Source organism: Phoenix dactylifera, unplaced genomic scaffold (assembly GCF_009389715.1).
Source record: "Phoenix dactylifera cultivar Barhee BC4 unplaced genomic scaffold, palm_55x_up_171113_PBpolish2nd_filt_p 000774F, whole genome shotgun sequence".
Lineage (NCBI taxonomy): Eukaryota > Viridiplantae > Streptophyta > Magnoliopsida > Arecales > Arecaceae > Phoenix > Phoenix dactylifera.
Genome location: NW_024068145.1, coordinates 164,328 through 183,644, shown reverse-complemented (window position 1 = coordinate 183,644; position 19,317 = coordinate 164,328). Strand labels below are relative to the sequence as shown.

At 37.6% G+C, this 19,317-nt stretch overlaps 2 protein-coding genes across 7 annotated transcripts; one reads left to right on the top strand and one right to left on the bottom strand.

Annotated features, from left to right (window-relative positions):
- The first annotated feature begins 191 nt into the window (after positions 1–191).
- LOC103712075 (serine/threonine-protein phosphatase PP2A-2 catalytic subunit) lies at positions 192–10,402 on the top strand. Of its 4 annotated transcripts, none has more exons than XM_008798467.4 (12): positions 192–526; positions 4,347–4,403; positions 5,652–5,735; positions 5,918–5,989; positions 6,073–6,144; positions 6,321–6,361; positions 7,560–7,626; positions 8,694–8,885; positions 8,960–9,049; positions 9,248–9,355; positions 9,825–9,932; positions 10,010–10,402. In XM_008798467.4, exons 1-11 carry the CDS (start codon positions 434–436, stop codon positions 9,888–9,890), a joined length of 942 nt encoding a protein of 313 aa, XP_008796689.1. In that variant the 5' UTR covers positions 192–433; the 3' UTR covers positions 9,891–9,932; positions 10,010–10,402. The 4 variants fall into 4 exon arrangements, with proteins under 4 accessions (XP_008796689.1, XP_008796687.1, XP_008796690.1 ...); XM_008798468.4 differs by adding an exon at positions 3,794–3,900 and having other exon boundaries at positions 213–526; positions 3,994–4,403; positions 9,825–10,402; XM_008798465.4 differs by having other exon boundaries at positions 9,825–10,402.
- A 1,921-nt stretch (positions 10,403–12,323) lies between these two features.
- Positions 12,324–19,008, bottom strand: LOC103712076 (lipid phosphate phosphatase delta-like). Of its 3 annotated transcripts, none has more exons than XM_008798470.4 (8): positions 18,708–19,008; positions 18,500–18,595; positions 18,331–18,405; positions 18,070–18,200; positions 14,341–14,441; positions 13,998–14,126; positions 13,755–13,870; positions 12,324–12,932 (listed from the first exon to the last, which is right to left on the bottom strand). In XM_008798470.4, the coding sequence occupies exons 1-8, from the start codon at positions 18,873–18,875 to the stop codon at positions 12,522–12,524; spliced, it is 1,227 nt and encodes a 408-aa protein (XP_008796692.1). In that variant the 5' UTR covers positions 18,876–19,008; the 3' UTR covers positions 12,324–12,521. The 3 variants fall into 3 exon arrangements, with proteins under 3 accessions (XP_008796692.1, XP_026662380.1, XP_026662379.1); XM_026806579.2 differs by having other exon boundaries at positions 18,500–18,622; positions 18,708–18,812; XM_026806578.2 differs by lacking the exons at positions 18,331–18,405; positions 18,500–18,595.
- Positions 19,009–19,317: the final 309 nt, after the last annotated feature.

Sequence of the window (19,317 nt, the reverse complement as noted above, 5' to 3'; positions counted from 1 at the left end):
ATGAGCGAGGCGGGTCCCAGTGTCCCCCAGAAATTTACCAGAGTCCTCCCAACTGACCAGTTGACACGTCATCTGGTACATGGTATATGCTGTTCGACAAGAGAGCCGATCCCGGGTCCGGCTTTCTAATTTTCTTTTTGATTAATATTTTCTGTTCTCGCGCACGAGTGACACAAATATAGTGGCCACGTTAAGGGGAGGTCGGGGGTTTCTTTTTTTTTTTTTTTTTTTAGTTCCTCTGTGGCTCCAGAACTGAGCGATCCTCTCCTCTTCTCTGCCTCGCTCCCCCCTTCGCCATTTCTCGCCTTCGAAGCCCACAGAGAGAGAGAGAGAGAGAGAGAGAAGGTGGGGGGGATTGAGATCTGGAGGCGGCGGAATCTAGGGTTAGGGTTTCGTTCTGGCGGCGTCGGCGTCGCGCGAGCTGGAGGCGAAGATGAGCGCGAATCCGGCAACGGCGAGCTCGCATGGCAACCTCGACGAGCAGATTGCGCAGCTCATGCAGTGCAAGCCCCTATCAGAACAAGAGGTTCTCCCTTTGTCCGTTTCTCCATTCCTAATCTCGAAAGGATTTCACTGAGGTGCTTGCTTTCCTTTTTGTCTCATTGATTCTTTTCGTTGGTGCTCGAATCGGGGCGGGGTTTCGACGGATCTGGGCTGGTGCGAGTGTTTTCCGGCTGAAAACGAGGTTTGTTTTGAGCGATCTGGGAACAGATCACGTTTCGAGTTTTTTTTTTTTTAATTTTTTTTAAAGGGAGACTGGACCTTCAGAGGAGATTGGGGCCTTTTTTGCTTGGAATTTATGGGTGGATGTGCTGGATCTGTTAAACCATTTTGCCTTTTATTGCAAGAGTTGGATGGTAGAGTGAGATTGGATCTGACGTGGAGGAAAAAAGTGTTTTCCACTCAGCGGGATCTTCTTTAGTCGGAGGATTTAAGATAAATCCGAGATTTTCTTGCCGTGAGGTGTTATCGTTTTTTGTTAGCATAAATGTTTCCCATCCTTTTGCATACTTTATGTTTGTATTAACATAAATGGCTCGCATCCTTTTTGATAGTTTATGAGGTTCTTGCGGCACATCTGGAGTTAAATCAGTGATCCTCAAAACGAAGGAGGATTCTTATGTTTTTAACCACTTACAGTAGTTCTTTGTTTGAAACTAATTATTGCTTAAAAAGTACATCGAGAGATGACAAACAGGCTCTTCTCTTGGTGAAGATAGAGTTTCTGCTCTATTTTGTTTAGTTTTATTTTTTTTTATTTTCTTGTTTTAATGCTCCTGGAAACAACATAAAGTTGAATATATATGTATGCATGAATGCATGTGGGCATGCTTGTACACGTGTGCTCATGCATATGTGTACAATTGCGACATGAGTCCGTTAGATTAACCTGGTTTTACAATTAGGTAGTGCACTAGCTTGAAAGATGCTTGGTGCAGTAGGATGAACCATATGCTATTTTTATGCTAAATTAGCACATAAGCATCATATGAATTTATATTTATTTGAAGCACATACTTGCTCCATTTTCTGTTTCATTATATTGATTGATGCCATTATCCATGTCTAGTCCAATGGTGTTTGTTGATAGTTTATCATAATAAACGCATTCTATTGTGCTCTAATGCATTAATTATAACTGCTTGGTGGTGAACTAAGTAATTTTGTTGAATACGTATAGGTGCTTTGTACTACCTACTTATCTGCATAAATAGAAGGTCGCTTCAATTATTTAAGTATTGCCTCTATAAGTAATACATATATTTGTTTTCCACAATTTACTGCCTGTTGCATAAAATATTAAAGAATATGGATTTATTTTAAAAAGATAGAACTGAAGATAATATGTGCCGTATTAGTGACAATGTGGTACATTGGTATTTCCATATTTAAAGAGTTGGCATATGTAGACTACACGTTTATAGTGGAAAACATGATTACCTACTAAGTAATTTTGTTGAATACGTATTGGTGCTTTGTACTACCTACTTATATGCATAAATAGAAGGTCGCTTCAAATATTTAATTTTTGCCTGTATAAGTAATACATATATTTGTTTTCCACAATTTACTGCCTGTTGCATAAAATATTAAAGAATATGGATTTATTTTAAAAAGATAGAACTGAAGATAATATGTGCCGTATTAGTGACAATGTGGTACATTGGTATTTCCATATTTAAAGAGTTGACATATGTGGACTATACATTTATAGTGGAAAACATGATTAGCTCACCGCATTCTTTCCATCCCTTGATTCCATTTTAATTAAGTTGCAGATACAACAAAATAGCGCATTGTCCCATCTAAGGGGGCCTTATGTGGGCACTAAGTAGGCTGTGAAAATTAATATGAATACCTGATCTATTGCTTTTACCTTGTATAATCTTAACTCTCAAGCATCATGGTCCGAGAGGGTAAATGTAACGAGAAGTGGGGGAGTTTGTAAATGGCTGATGTTAAATTTCAATCAGCATTTTTTTTAGTACATTAAGTAATTTAGTTATGGACAATTTTAGGAGCTCTAGACCTCCCTCCAAATGCCAACAAGACCTTATGTTCAGCATTCATATGTTATATCTATCTGAAAGGGTCCCTGAATATATCAGATTACCTTAGATAGCTCCCATAGCCATTTTTTTTCACCTACATGATGGTCCTTCCTTACTTGGACTTGAGGATTTTGAGCTCCATAATCATATTTTGGTGAGTCTTAATGTTCAGGATGCTTAAAACTTACACCCATACAGGATCCCAGCCCTTAGTCAACTGACTTTATGCCACTTAATCAATAACCCCTCAACCTTCTCCATCCTCTTAAGGTCTCCATTGTTATTACCATGGTTATTAACATCTGTAGGGCTTTAGAAACTTAGAAACCCTTTGAAACATGAAACCGGAGTCCAACTTTTTGAGTACCTTTAATTAAGATCTTGACCAACACCCATTCACTCAAAAAATTTAAGCTCTAAAATTTGTCCTTCACACCAACACGCATTATACCACAAAAAGGTGGTCTCCATCTGGCTTTTTTAGTGGCCTAAATAACTACCTGAAGCAGAGACTGATTAGACTACCAACACCATTAAAACCCTCCCTGTATGACTTACCCATTCAAATCTTTTCTATGCAAGGGGCCACACTTTTCATGCAAGTCCACCATACCTTGTCAAATTTCAACACAAGCAAACCAGTTATTAGTTGGATAATTTTTCCTCCACTATAGCACAATTCTTAACAATCTATAACGAGCCATACGTGGGGGAATCCTTCTTGTTATTCTTTTCCTGTACATCCTTGTTCCTAAGCCCACTTGATTACCCTTTTGCCTTAAGCTCTGGGATGCATGTCCTGGTAGCCTTTGTTTCCACTCATTTACCAGTTATATGACATCTCACCACTGTGAACACAAAAGACCAAACCCTCTCCAAAATATATCTTATGTCGACAAATTTCACTTGTTATTATTCCTTGTGCCATTTTTTTTCATTCTATGGGTAACAAGTGCATAGTTATTTGCACTATGCAATCTATCCCAAGCCCCAAAACATGCTTTTTGGTGTATGATATTACTCTTACAACCCTCATAGCTGCACTTGTTGTTGTTACCTCATCATGAAATGATCTCTTGCTTTTTCATCACCACTCTTCATCACAATGACTCTAGAATCCTAATTTCATCTGTACACCTGTCCCAATGTATGACTATATCCTCCCTATCATTTTGTGTTTATTGACACCAACACTTGTTTGGATGCTTGACCATTGCGCTCATGTGATATCTGTGATACAGGTGGAATTGGCTTGGTGAAGATGGCAGAGGAAGAGAACCTAATTCCATCAATTCAGCAATCTTGTGATTTGTTGACATCTTATCACCTATCAAATAATGGTGATCTTGTAAGAAATAATGGGAGTTTAGAATCAATTAACTGCCTCCCTAAACTCTCTCTGATCAACTGCCTATTAATGCCTCCCTTTTCTTCCACTCAGGCCTTCTCACTTGTGTGGGAGATAGCCTCCAAAATAATGGGGGTGGGCAACTAAACGGAACCTGAAAGAATATGAAATACACCCTTTGGTTCTTCTATGTAGTAAGAAAGTCTGTTGTTTCTACTACATCTCTCTTTTTCAGATTCCCTCCCAAAATTTTAAGTATATGTGAATTAGTGAAAAAAATATCAGGTGACTTTTCATCATTGCTTTTTACTTAATTATGCATTATATATCTGCTATATACCCAATTCGTTAACAGCAGTTGCTATTTTTAAATCAGAAGTCAACTTTGTCACTTAAAATGTAGGCTTAGCTTAGCTTTCAAATTTTCTAAAATCTCTATCATGCAGGTTAGGGTGTTATGTGAGAAGGCAAAAGAAATTTTGATGGAAGAGAGCAATGTTCAGGTAAGGCCTACTTATTTTTTATTATTGTTTGATCAGTATCTTCTTTTGAGGCTTTCTTATTTGTTCATGTCTCAAAGCAAGGATCGAGGCCAGATGCACTTTTGTGTAGATCATGTTTACTGTCAATACTCTTCACCTTTTTAATTATTTTTTGCTTTTAATATAGGGTATATAAACTAGGTGAGACAGTATGGAAGAGAATCATATTGTTGGATTTGAAGAGGAAGTTTGGATAAGGTTGAAAATACAAAATTTCCCTTTCTATCCACTTGTTGCACTTTCATGATGGGGGCAAATGTTTTGTCAGCTTATACACTTAATTTGTGATGTAATATCTGATGAAAGTGATGGTTCAGAAAATTTCTGTTAAAAAGTTTATGTTGATCGACTAACTCTTAAATTTGTTTCGATTGATATGGCAACTTTGACTTTCTTGATCAATCTTCTTTAGATTAAGCTGTATTTTTGGCTACAACATGGTTTTTATGCAGATGTACCTTAGATTTTACACCATAATGTTGAGGCTTTTCTTGCCCATTCTGTTGTGAGCCCACTCTGTAAGTCATGTATGTCTGTTTTAATATTGAAACAGAGGAATAACATTACTCGCCTCTGTTTGTTGGGATGGAGTATGCTTCCATTGTTATGCAATCTCTTTGTTTTGTTTTTTTGCAATCTTTTGATTCAATCGCTTACCTCGAGTGCTATAAGCAAAAGCATCTGATTTGGTGTCAATGCATCCATGACGAGGCATTGCCATTGGAAGTTCTGGAAATGGCTGTTATATCTGCAATTATTGTGTATTTTTAAATGACGTTGAGACCTTGAATTGTACTAGACCTGTATTTCTTAAAGTCAATGAAATTAGAGGCTCATATTTGATGATTATGAGTTGATTATGATTGGGATGAGCTTTTGTGGAATGTTACTAGTCAAATAATAACCTTTTGAAAATATTTTGATCTTGTGTACCAAAAAAAAATATTTTGATCTTAATTATGATTCAATCTTCTGATTATATGCTGGAAGTGCCGTTTTTGTCTTTTCTTAATGTTTGTTGAATTTTTAAGGTAAACAGTGTTGTACGCATAGATTCTTGGACTTCGAATTCATATGATCAGTTTTTCTTCTTAAGTCGTGCAGTTGTTGATTCACACTTAATTGTTGGAATTTCCAATCTCACTGCAAACGTAAAGAAAATTATTTCTGTTTTTTTGGAACTAAACTATCATACTTTGGGTATTGCAGCCTGTGAAAAGCCCTGTTACAATATGTGGTGACATTCATGGGCAATTTCATGATCTTGCAGAACTATTTCGAATTGGAGGGAAGGTAATCTCTCTCTCTCTCTCTCTCTCTACCATGTTTCAACTGCATTAACTTTAACCATTTTTTTTCTTCTAAATTAAGCACTCTTTGACATGTTATAATTGCTTGAAAATCCAGAAGTCGAAATTCTCCTTATATTATCAATGTTGCTGACGATACCCCTTTTTTTTTCCAATTACTTATAGTGTCCAGATACAAATTACTTATTTATGGGAGATTATGTAGACCGTGGGTACTATTCTGTTGAAACTGTTACGGTAAATTGCATGCCATTTTAGATTGTTATTTTGTTTTTTCACTTCATAGAATTTGGTAGACCACTGATTGTTTTGATTGACAGCTATTGGTGGCCCTGAAGGTGCGCTATCCGCAACGAATTACCATCCTTAGAGGAAACCATGAGAGTCGTCAGGTATGTAGTTTGAGTTTTTTTATTGATGTCACTTTAACCAAAACTGAATTAATGAGCTAAAATTTAAATGTAATTCATAGCTCTTCATTTAGGTGTTAAGTAATCTATAATGAATATTGCCTTTTGATTTTTAAATTTTGCAGAGTTTTGAACTGAAATAATTTTTTGAATTGCAGATTACTCAAGTTTATGGATTTTATGATGAATGCTTACGAAAGTGAGTTCCTTCTTTGCATTTTGTTTAATTTATTTTTCAGCTATCTGTCTAATACATCATCCATTGCTTGCTGGTCTTGAGATTGATAAAGAATATGTTCTTTAGCCATTTGCATTAACTCTTCCTTTTCTGATCCACTGCTTAAAGTATGTGCGTAAGAAAGGTGAACATGATATTGTTAAGATTCAGTGTGACACAAAACTGCAGCTTGCTTTCTATCGCAAGTATACCTATCTCAGACTTAAGGCTAAATTACATCAACTTGAAAAGTGATGTGTACCCAATCTAGATTTTTTTTAAAAAAATTAATTTTAGAATTTATTTTGCAATATGCATGTATAGCGTGTGCACTTCTACTGTTTCTGTAGGTTGTTTATTTAAATATTTCTTACCTGTTAATGCCTGCTGCTTGAATGCAATTCTAGAGCACTCCTTATTTGACTGCATAGCCTATGCATAAAGGGTGCTCTATTTTATTTGTACACGATCACTTTTCCAGGCCCTATTCCAGATAATGCGCCTGCCCATAAAGTTTGACTTGAGTGGTTTTCTGTGGAATTGATTTGTATAAGTTGGTGTGAGTACCTCGTGACTCGTGTATGCAAATATGCACATATATTCTTCCCTATGATTTAAGTATCCTTTTCTATTAACCTTTTTTAAACCTTGACCAACTTTAATTGCTGTATGCTAGGACATTATTTAAACAAATAAGCATAGCTTGTAACAAATCTACATTATTCAGCAGGATGGCATGGTCTGTTTTTTTTTAACACAATAACAGCACATTTTAAGTGTTCTACATATATTGCCGGTATTACATGAAGATCATATGCTGGTAGCACTGCTTTAAGTTTACATAGATACCTCATTGTGTACCACAGGCAATATAACTGTTATATGCAATTAGTGTTCTAGAACACAATCGGTTGCCTGCATTTGGTATATAGATGGGCTTTGGGCTTAAATCCTACCTATATTCTCTCTCTCTTTCTCTCTCTCTTTCGCATGCACGTGGGTGAGTACATGTGCTCTTTAAAGCTTCTAAAGAGCATGCTTTGCATTTTTGCACTTTCTTTCAAAAATCTAAATTAAGCTTATATAAATTTTTTCTAATGAGAACATTCTTTGCAATCTAAACTTGCATTTCAGTAGTTCCAAGTCAAGTTTACTGATTTTTGTTTTCATTAACTGGCAGATATGGTAATGCAAATGTATGGAAGATCTTCACAGACCTTTTCGATTATTTCCCACTGACAGCATTGGTCCGTACTCAGCACTTCCTGAAATTTCTTTTGCATTATATGTATTTTTTCTTCCCTTTTCACTTTCTATTTCTTTCAGTTAGGCCCACTAATAGTTTTTTAATGCTGTTCTGGTATGGTTTGGACGATCCAATTTGCTTGTAGAATATGTAATTTTACCCCTACCATTTGTATGGAATTTTATCAGCTGTTCTACATCAGTTGGGCCTAATGCTAATAGCAGGATATGCCCAAATTACATCTCATCTGCAATTTTAATAGGTGATTGGAACATTTTTCTCTTGCCATAAGTCCACTTATGAGTTTTCTGATTGTATTGGGCTGTCCTAAGGAGATTCTGTCTACATTAATGGACAGCAACTCTTTTTATATCATATTTAATGTATTTCATATCAGTGATGCCTAAATGTTATAATGGAAGACTTATTTCTAAAAGCTTTCCCGTTACTTCACTAAACTAAGATTATTATTATTTGCTTTTAGAAATGTTTTCAGAAAGTTGTCTTTTCTTGAAATTAGATCATCTCAACATATTGAACTATTCCAGAAAATTATATGAAGATGGTATTTGACTGTGCAAAATATGTCTGCTTGTTGAAATTAAACCAGATTTGGTGTAGTTGAAGGATGGTTGTATTGAAAGACCACGACGAGTTTTTTTTTAGAACATTCAAAGTTCTTTTTTTTTTTTTTGTAAAAACTTCGGTAACATGCTGGTAGAAGATTCATTTATGCTTCATCTTTTATAGTTTCTAAAATATCCAATTATTGACAGATGGAGTTGTTTTCTATGATATTATACTAATCTCAAGCTGTCGCATAGTTCTGTTTTCCTGATGTAATGACTACTCTATGGGAGGTTCTATGCCCTTTGCACTATAGATAATTAGTTTATGTGCAATTTGATGTTATTCTATGAGTACTATGATATTTGACTTTTTTCAACTTGACTGGTGAGTGTTTGGTCCTTGTCATGCTTGTGATTTGGTTCCTTCTTGCTTCCAATGCATTAATAGTATATATAATTTGCACTATTCCAAACTTTTTGGCTGCTGTGCATTCTGCAGGTTGAATCAGAAATATTTTGCCTTCATGGTGGGTTATCTCCATCTATTGAGACCCTTGATAACATACGCAACTTCGACCGTGTTCAAGAAGTTCCTCATGAGGGAGCTATGTGTGATCTTCTATGGTCTGACCCGGACGATAGATGTGGGTGGGGTATTTCTCCCCGTGGTGCTGGATACACCTTTGGCCAAGTATGGTAACTGCTTCTTTTTTCTGTGTTCTTATTGTGGTCATTTTCTTTACCATGCCAATTTGGTAATTTCAGGATATATCTGAACAATTTAACCATACCAACAACCTCAAGCTGATAGCTAGAGCTCATCAATTGGTCATGGAGGGATATAACTGGGGACATGTAATTATCCACTCCTCATTATTTATATTTTTCTGCCTTCTGCATTTATCATTATTTATATTTTTTTTCTTCTGCGCTAGTGATTTAGAAGTTCATATTTTTCTATCTTCTGCACTAATCATTGTTCTTATTTTTGTTTCTTCTACACTAATGTTTTAGAAGTTCATCTTGTTTTGATTATTTTGGTTTAAAAAACAGGAACAAAAAGTGGTAACCATATTCAGTGCCCCTAATTATTGCTACCGCTGTGGGAATATGGCTTCCATCTTGGAAGTTGATGACTGCAAGGGGCATACATTTATCCAGGTAGATCTCTCTCCCTCTCTCTGTCTCGTGCGCACATGCACCCTCTATCCATTCAGACTAATGGGTCTATGCTTAGCTTTCTGTGTCTCGTCTGCTCAGTCATATGCATCTAAATTCTGCCATCCTGAATTCTTCAATGATCTTGATATCTCGTTCTTGTTTTGCTTTCTGGTAACGAGCAAAACTCATTGGATTTTCAGACATTTTCTGTTGTAGATGGTGAAAATGTTGATGAGAGTTCTTTGCTAAACATAATGAATTAAGTCTATGGATTGCCATTGTTTCTTATAAGAACTAGAAATATTATTGCTGTTTGTAGCCCAAGGCCAATGCTTTTTTTCAAGTTCCTGTTTGTGTTAGGGCTTGCACCAGGTGCCCTGTGGACTGGACTTGTGTTATGGGTCTATAGCTATTGCCTGCATTATTTGTGATGGAATTCTTGTTAATTTGGCTCGTCTCATGCTTGCAGTTTGAGCCAGCCCCCAGAAGAGGAGAACCCGATGTAACTCGTAGAACACCTGATTACTTCCTATGAAGCAATTATTGAAGGAGGCGATTTTCAGATTTCTGGAAACAGGTCTATGCTTGCTAAATGAGGTTGTGAAGCAGATATTTCCTTGAGATTCTATGATCAGATTGACATTTTTATTTCAGGCTGCTGTGCTTGGTGGTTTGTGGGGAAAAGGAATGCATAATTGGTGGGAGGGTTCTATTTGTTTCTTTAGTTACAGACCAGTAATTGGTTTCCATTGTGGTCAGAGGCAGCAGGGCTCATATTGCAGAGTCTGCAGCAGCATGTATCATTTTTAAGAGAACTACGCCCCCTTTTGTTGTGTGTGTTTTCTTTTTCTTTTTTCTTCTTTCATGTCCTTTTTTTGATCTTGTAGAGGGGAAGAATTTTGAATTTAGGGGGTGCCTTGCTCAAGTATTAGATTTAACTGCTTTATCTGCAATGATTCTCTTTTTCTGCTTGCATCCGGTCAGAGGCGAACATTCTACTTTCAAAAGGTATAAGAAATTTCTGTGAGCATGCCTTCCATGGTTTAATTCATATGGTTTGAGGGTTCATGTTGAGTATTGAATTGTCTTGCGCTTGGAATGTAGATGGTTGCATAGCCAGTGAGTTCTATTTAAAAATACTGCATCTGCATGGTTGAAAAGAACCGCCAGTCTCCAAGGTGTGGTTGGCATGTTTGGTTCTGAAAATTTGCCTTATTTTTTGTAGTGGCATTACTGTCAATATGATGATTAAAAAAAAATCAGATGTAATTTATAGGTCTTGCATTTCCCTCAAAAGTTGCACGTCTTGCATGATACATCGTAATATTGCTCAAGATATGATGAAGCTATAAACTTCAAAACTACTTGAGGCTTTTGGTATGCTTGTAGAAATTTTGAGTCTCTAAATTTTCCGTTGTCGTCTTTCTGCGTGATATTTTTTTCAATTAATTTTGTCGCGAGGGGATGGGGTTTGTATTTTCCGGTCTCCATTCAATTGAGTTTGGTGAAAAATTTAAAGCAGTTCAGAGTTTGTATTTCCTTTTTTGTTTTTTAAACTCTACCAGTTGATCCAATTGTCGCCCAGGGCACAGACCAAGCTGTGTCATTACTTGTTTGTAGGCAAGAAAGTGAAGAGATTGCAATGAGACTTGAGGGATAGCGTGATTTTTTTTTGTTGCGACTTATTTGCGTATGGCATATCACTGAAAGAGGAAAGTTTAGAATTACGGTCGAAGATCAGGCTCATCATTTTCGGGTATTATATTATCATTTTATTTTTTAAACACTGCACATTAGTTTTCTTTTCTTTTTTCTTTTTTTTGGAGTTTGGAGGACAGATTCTTCTGGTGCTAACAGCCCTTCTGTGTTGAGGAACACTATTGCAATAGGAACCGCCCATTCTGGATGCAGGAAATATTTAGGATGGCATGTACCGAGGATGGTACAATGGAGTTTAAATGATATGTTGTCACGTCATCAATGATAAAAAATACGTGCGTTCAACGACGACTACTTCATGCGACAACCGGTAAGTTTGAGTTTTCAGTAATTGAAATCTGGCAAAGTAGACCTTTGAGCCCTTTGCTCGCTCTGTTCAACTTTGTCGACCTGAACTTGCTCTTTATGACCTTATTAACAAGGTAATTTATGTGCCCGTTGTTCTCTTTCGTTTCTTTAAACATGCCGTTGTACTAAAGTGATGAAGCTAGCCAAGCTACGGGCTGGTTGCTAAGGAACATGATCAGCCCTCGGTTGCACTAAAGCAATAATAACCGGTTTGCATGGTCTTCCACTGGATGTTGCAGTTATCCAGCTATTCCCATAGAATTGTGGTGGTCCGTGAACGCCTCGTCGGGGTCTCCATGGCTTTGATGCATGAGATATCACCCGGGAAGGTAGAAATCGAGCAGCGACAGGTAAGATAATTAGGAAAAAGAATCTCCAGTAGGAACGAGGTTATACACTTCTATTTGGATGCTCTGAAGCAGTAGTTATCTTGGTGCAACGTCCAAATTACCATTCTAATTCCTATGCGCAACTCTTGTCTATATGCATGATATTCCATAGACAGCATACTTTTGGCATCTAAACACCCTGCTAAAGTATTAAACTATCCTGTATCTCAGTTAAATTTAGATATATTCTTTACATACCATACAGAAAATACAGAACTGATGAGTACCTTCTTCCCCTCCCTTCCCATTTTGGCTTATTATATAGTAATCACACCAGAGTCCTGCGAAAAATCATACTAATATCCCACTTACAGGCTGTATAAGGTGCACTGAAAAGGTACCCTCCCACCTACAATGGAACTCTCCTTGTTGCAGCAGGTTTGCCAGCCAGCCCATGGGACCTTTGTTTCTTTCAGAGATTATTTTTTCTACATTTCAGGAAAGCCTACGTGGCAGCTCGTTTCATTTCAGTAAAATGGTCACAAGAAAGAATGACAGTAAGGCTCGGCTGGTTGAAGCTAAAACCATTTTCCCATACAGGACATCAGAATGCATCTACAATTTTAAGGCATAGATAACTTGTATTTGAAAGACAATATTTTACAAAATCGATATCAACAAATGATTTTATCTCCAACCTCATAAGAGCGATGGGAGAAACTGTGAAACAAAACAGGCTACAACTCTCATTTGTAGAGTACGCATACCTGCTACAAATTTAGATGAGAGAAGAGTGATGGAGCCAAGTCAGTCACCGACCATCCAAGGCCAGCATACTGGAGAAACCTTATTCCAGTGTCGACATCATATGCCTTCCGAGGGAAGAAAGCAATAACTTTCTGAAGATAACCCAATTGCTTACCATCAGACTTGCTCTTACTGCTATCAGATCCCCTCAATGCTGGGACATAGCATGAGGACACTATCGGGATGCCCAAGGTGTTGCACATCACAGGGAGCAACCACTTGGCTATGGCCTTGCTGCAGAACTTCACCATGAGTATCGTAGATATGCCAACCAACATCCTTCCCAAGAAGACAAGAAGGGGTATCTGTGGGCTAAATATGCGTGGAACACCCTCATGGTGAAAATGAAAGTAAGTTTGCCGGATTCCACTGACCTAAATGACAAAGGGGAAAAAATTTAAAAAAAAATAAGATCAAGTGTTCTCAATTTGATTAGTCAGCAAATAGCAGATAACGTCCCTGCTGCTAGAAGAGATAATGAAATTGTCACCTCTAGAATTAAAAATACAATAGAGAAAATTAGTGCCAGAGCAAATAGAGGTGCTTTCAATCTTTTGTCTACATTTACTACCATTGTTTATGTCAGTCTGGGGTGATGCATATAAAATGGGACAAGTGCTGGCAGACTGGATGCCTGAAAGGATGTTGGCAGTCTACATATCATTGTTTATGTCAGTCTGGGTGACATGTATAAAATATGATAATTCTTGGCGGGCTGGAGGCTTGAAAGGGGATAGGCTTGAGTTAACATTTGCCCCAAGTATTTTGGTGGTTTCATATATAATATCATCTGCTTCCCAATATTTGTTTCAAACCCTGAAAAAAAGAACTAAGCAGAGGTTTCGTTATTATCAACTAATCTAGCTATACCCTAATATAATTGTGGAGAGTTCAAAACTGCAAAAAGCTGCACTCAAGGAAATGTGAGGAGTAGATAGTGGTACCCATACTTTCATCAAACAGTAGTTGCTTCTTTTTCGCCAAAATAAGTGGTTCGCTAAAATGCTCAGCACAAGTAGCAGGGATCTGATGGTCCCAAATGGTTCACTTTGATTAATGAAAGCATAGTTCCCTCACATGAACTGGTTTGTACTTATTTTTACAGCTACTCGACATATGATGAAAAACATCCTACCATAGAAACCTAAGGGTTTACATAAAAAATAGATTTAAATGTAATCAAAATTGATGCTTACTATTCCGAAGGCAGCACCAACAAATGCTGTGTGGTATTCGAAGCTTGGAGTTGGGAATTCTGGAGTAGGATATGCAAAACACAGCAGTAAAGAAAGGCTAGCCAAGAAGGATGTAACTGCAAAATAAATCAGATTAAAAAGAAAAAAAAATCATCAACTGTGCACAGAACTGAAAGAAGATGTTCTTCTAATAACAAAAAAGGCATTTGATGACAAACAATACAAAACTTTTAGTTTGCATACCATTCTGCCCAGATATAATAAAATCATCAACATATCCATGGATTGTCAACCAAAAGGCAAGGATAACAAGCCCAAAGCTGATCCCAGAAACAACATCAATCAAGCTATGCATACCCAAATATATCCTCCCTACAAAAGAAGTGAAACCAAGTTTATACATCCAGAAGTAAAACCTAGAGAATGGAAACCACAAACATTAAAAGTATTTCCTCCTCCCTCCCCTTTATAAAAAAGAATTCTTTCTACATTTAAACCTGTCTCCTTAAATGTATCCTGTCATCAACATAAATATCAAACACTGAAAAGCATCTGCTAACAGATCTAAAAAGAGGTGGAAACTCACCTATGCCAATTATCATGACGAGTGTGAAAACTAGAGCAAACCCAACAGCAACTGTGACACCATTTTGAACACCATGGGTAAGAGCATAGTGCAGCAAATATCTGCTAGAACCATAAAACCAGGATAACAAATGTTAGACAAGTTGCTTTCCACCCTCAACTTATCCACCAGTGCATATATGTATATTATACTATTGCTTTAAAAGGCAAATGGTTAAACAAATCAGTAAGTAAAAGAAGAGAGAACTAACACGAGGGTATTAAAAATTGAATTACTAGCTCTTCATCAATTTATATTTTTTGTCAAGTGGTAATTGCATATTTTTTTTTTTTGGGGGTGGGGGGGGTGGGTTGGGGGACGGTCACTTTCAATTATTTTTGATCAAGGTTTTAAATCCCATGGGATAGGGTTGTCCCGGTCTATCCACGGAATAGGATGCCCTGTTGTTCTGCCCCATCTTGGTCGAGCAACTTGGTAGGTACCCTCTGTCTCTTTGCCTTACTTCTTTCATTTCTTTCTTTCTTTCCCCTTTTTTTTCCTTCTTTCCCTTCTTCCTTCTTTCCTTCCTTTCTTTTTTTTTCCTCCTTCCTTGCTTCCTGTCTTTCCTTTTTTCTTTTTCTTTCTTTCCTTCCTTTCTTTCTTTCCCTTTTCTTTTTCTTACTTTCCTTTCTTCCTCCTTTCCTTCCTTTCCTTTTCTACTTCTTTCTGTCCCTTCTCCCTTCTTTTCTTCCTTTCTTTTTCTTGTCCTCTCCTTCCTTTCTTTCTTTCCTTTTCCTTCTTCTTTCTTTCCTTTCTTCCTTAGTTCCTTTATTTTCATTCTCCATTCTTTCCTTCCTTTCTTTTTTTCTCTTCTTTCCCTCTTTTCTTTTTTTCTTTTTCTTCTTTTTTCCTTCCTTTTCCTTAGGTGGATGGGTTTCAGAGTCTCACCCCTTCCCATTCCCATTTTCTCATAGGAATGGGACGGGATGGCTGGGACACTCCCTTGTCCCGTCGGAACTTAAAACCATGCTCTTGATTGCAAGAGCTATCATTATTTGGAAGGAAGCATTATGAATTTTGACTGTTTTGAGAAAGCATAAACAATTGTCAATGGTAACATCCAGGAGGTGGTTGCCATCAATTTGATAAAGAATGTTGGAGGGAGGATAGACAAGTAGCATTAGGCCAATGAAATGAGGGGGCACTCCACTTAGGCACCCCAGTCTACAGTCCCCTGAGAGTTACCCTTCTCTAAACTCTTCCATGGGGTCAAAGACAATGGGAGCATTTTCATTTTCGTCTGCATCCATTCAAGTTTTCATATGGTTTCTTTTATTTACGTAGTGCCATTGTCCTAGTTTTTCTATAGATCCTTTCATACCCTATAACCTTGTTGGAATGGCTTAACATGGCCTGTTTCGCTTGGCTAGCAGCCAAGCTAAGCTTGAGTCCAGATCTTGAGCTTGAAATCCAACTTGCTCATGTTCATCTCGATTAAGCTTAATATAAATGTATAAATATAAATAAAATATAAATTTAAATAAATATAAATTATATCTATATATTAATCTATCATTAACTTATTTAGTATATATTTAATATATCTTTAGTTGTATTGCATGACAAGAAAATCTATGTATAATATTGTATATTCAAGTATAAGTGGTAAGTTAAATCTCAACTATCAAATAGAATCCAGTGGTTGAGTCATTATTTGGCCATCAGGAGAAAGATATGCATGTCATTGATCCTAAGCCCCTCTCACCACACTAGCCCTAACCCCTCTTCAACCCAATACTAAGAGTCCTCCTCAACAAGCGGGGAGCTACGTTGAAGGCAAGGGGCATAGCCCTGCTTGAGTCTAGAAATTTCCCAGTATGCTGTTCTTTTCCTATTGCATAGACATCTCCATCCACTTGGCCTTGTCCCCACCATTTACCATTGACTTTAATTGCCCCTCCGTCCTCTCCATAACCTGATTTCCTTCCATCACCACCTACTCAAAACGTATCTATATCATCTATAAGACTTTTCTAAAACTTTTTCCTTTTTTAAATTTTTTCCTAATCTAATTCCCATAATTTAGAAGATAAAAACCACAGGATTGTTAATACTTGTCACGAACCAAGAGTAAATAATGATTATCTTTTATCAACAAAATACCAAAAATTTCTCCTATTCTCATGGACCCATACCCCCACTAACTCTCTTGGACCTAAAAGATGATCTCCTAATTATCATAAATATAAAATTTTCTCCTTGGTGGATGAATTGATGCATTACTTCCCCACTCTCTGTCTCTTACATTTTTACCCCATTACTCTCTTTTAAATTTCACAATTCATTGATAGCCTTTTCTTTTTTTGATATATCTATAGCCATTTTGCCTATTTAATATAAAGGATGAACAATGGGGTTTTTTTTTGCATCATTTTATCAATTTAACTAATTACCATTAACAATTAAAAAAATCATATACTTAATATATATTGATATGTTTTATTCGTTGAACTCTTAATACCTTTTCCCTGAAAAATAGTAATTTATTGGAACATGTAAGCAATTAATGTTAAGTTTTCTCCGGGTGAAAAAAACTGCATACTAAGGAAAAAAATAATTTGTTGATTTTCATGATTAACCTCATATATCAAATATGTTTAACATTGTATCGTTTGCTAAGTTTGTACCAAGAAATAAAATAAAATTTATTATATATTATTTAAAAATGAAATAACAATTAATATATTTATTCACCATTTTATACTTATTAAACATTTCTTGCTAATGTTTCCCCCATATAAAATCCTACCTCTCCCACTGCTCCTCAACATTCCTCCCCCTTCCCCACCTTCCAGTGGCCAATCTCAAATGTCTAAAAGGTTTGGCTTGCTCCAGCTCTTCCATCTTCTGCCTCTGACTTGATCTAACTCATTCCTTTGCTGCCTCTGCCAACTCAACCCTGAGTTATGTTTAGCAAAAAGGGAAACCTCAAGCCTAAATGATTTGAGCCTAGTGTAGCCAGCTAGTGATGAGACCGAGCTCTTAGACAAGGCACAATAATTGCAGACTGCATTAAAATGGCTCTTCACTTATAATACATTATAATGATGCCGATTAGGCATCTAGAAAAGGTCATTCTAAGTTGCACCGCTAGAAGGTAACTTAGTCATGTAAGTAAAAAAAAATTGCATTGCATTGTCATCAGTGGAATTGGTATATACTTCCATATTTTTAGCTGGCAAAGAAATTTCATTTAAGGAGATATTTTGGCTGAGTTTCTTGCTGATCATTCTTGTTGTATCCCATAGACCCCAAACAAAATTAATTGTTGATTCCAAATGATGCCTCTTGCTTCTAATTTCCGAGATTTTATATTTTGCGTTGGCTAAGGCCAAAGCTTAAATGGTTCAATCTGCTCTAAGAGTGCAGAACTGGAGAGGATAGAAGAAGAGTTAGACATCATTCTCTGGGAACTGGACTTCTAGGTAGTCAATTGCACTTGGCCAAGGCCCACTTAGGGAGATCGATCTCTTGAAGGTAGCATCCTTGTGATGCACTATATTAGTTCGGTCCATCGATCAAAGTCTACAGCGTCCCAAAAATAACATCTTTCAGCCTTGATGGAAAATATTTCAACGGCCTTAGGTCTTTGTCTTTATTTATCAGATAAAAATCTCTGCATCATAAGATGCAAAAGAAGGGAACAGCAAGCACCGACAGGTAAGATCACTAACAGAAGCAAAACGATACCCGGAGAGGCAAACAGTGTTGAGAGCATGCGAAGAAGGTAACCCATATTCCATGGCATTCTCCTTCTCATCCTTAGTAGCAGTCACTCTTCTCACAGGAGGACTGCTAGGTCTTGGAGCCGATACCACATCCTACATTCCGACAATCAAAAGATCAATAAGTCAACAAAAAGAAGACAGTAGAGGCAAAAACACATACATTAAATTACTTTCCTTAGGATAGCAGATCGAGACCGATCTCAGATAGGCATCTCTAACCTACCTTTATAGAATTCCCAATGAAATCGCAGAAAGCCAACAACAGGATCATCTGCCTGGCCAATTTGCTATGCCCACTCTACAAAATTGTCGAAAGCAAAGAAACCAATGAATCGTTTTTACCTAAAACAACCCAAACTAATGGAGAGAAAAACAGAGAATCCAGGACATACCCAAAAGAGAAGAGGAATAAATCCGGTGTAAAAGGGCACCGACACGACGCAGGACATCACCGAGAACATATTATCCAAGAAGCGATGCTGAATCCTCTGTTCCAGAATTCAACAAAAGAACCCCTAAAACACAATAAAAACCCCAACTCTCGCACGGAGACACGATCAAAATCGGCGAAAAAGGGGTCGATTGATTGCTGGAGCTCACCTGCAGCCGAAGGATCCAAGGGGTATCGACGATGACGCGGCGGGTGACCCAGGGCTGCATGAGGGCTCTCACCCTCCGCGTCAGATCGAACGCCGACGACGCCAGCACCCATCCCACGATCGAGGAGAGGGTAAGGGCTTGCCAGAACGGCATGCCCGCCGCTTCCATCTCTCTCTCTCTCTCTCTCTCTCTCTCTCTCTGTGTGTGTGTGTGTGTGTGTCTGTGCGTCTGAAAATGTAAGCTGTATCCCAATTTTTGGGGCTCCCCCGGGGCTTGGATGCCGCCCCCGCCTTGACTCTTCTCTAACAAGCTTTCCTGGAGCTGGTGGGATATAAGTGGCCGAGTTTACGCGTAGCTTCTACTTGAATTCGTATCTACTAGTCTACCACCGGACAAAAAGATCGAATAATAATACTCTAAGAATTTCTGGAAATCCGGAACCCAAAGACCAGTTCTTTTTCCTTGTTCTTCTCTGCATTTTTTCACCCCCATGTTTCTAGTTTTTATTGCGTGATCGATGGGGACGTTATTGTTGGTCTCCTTCATGGCTCGGAATCCAACGGGAGCCCAACGTTTTCGAACGGCCGTGTGGAGTGGGGTGGTGGAAGGA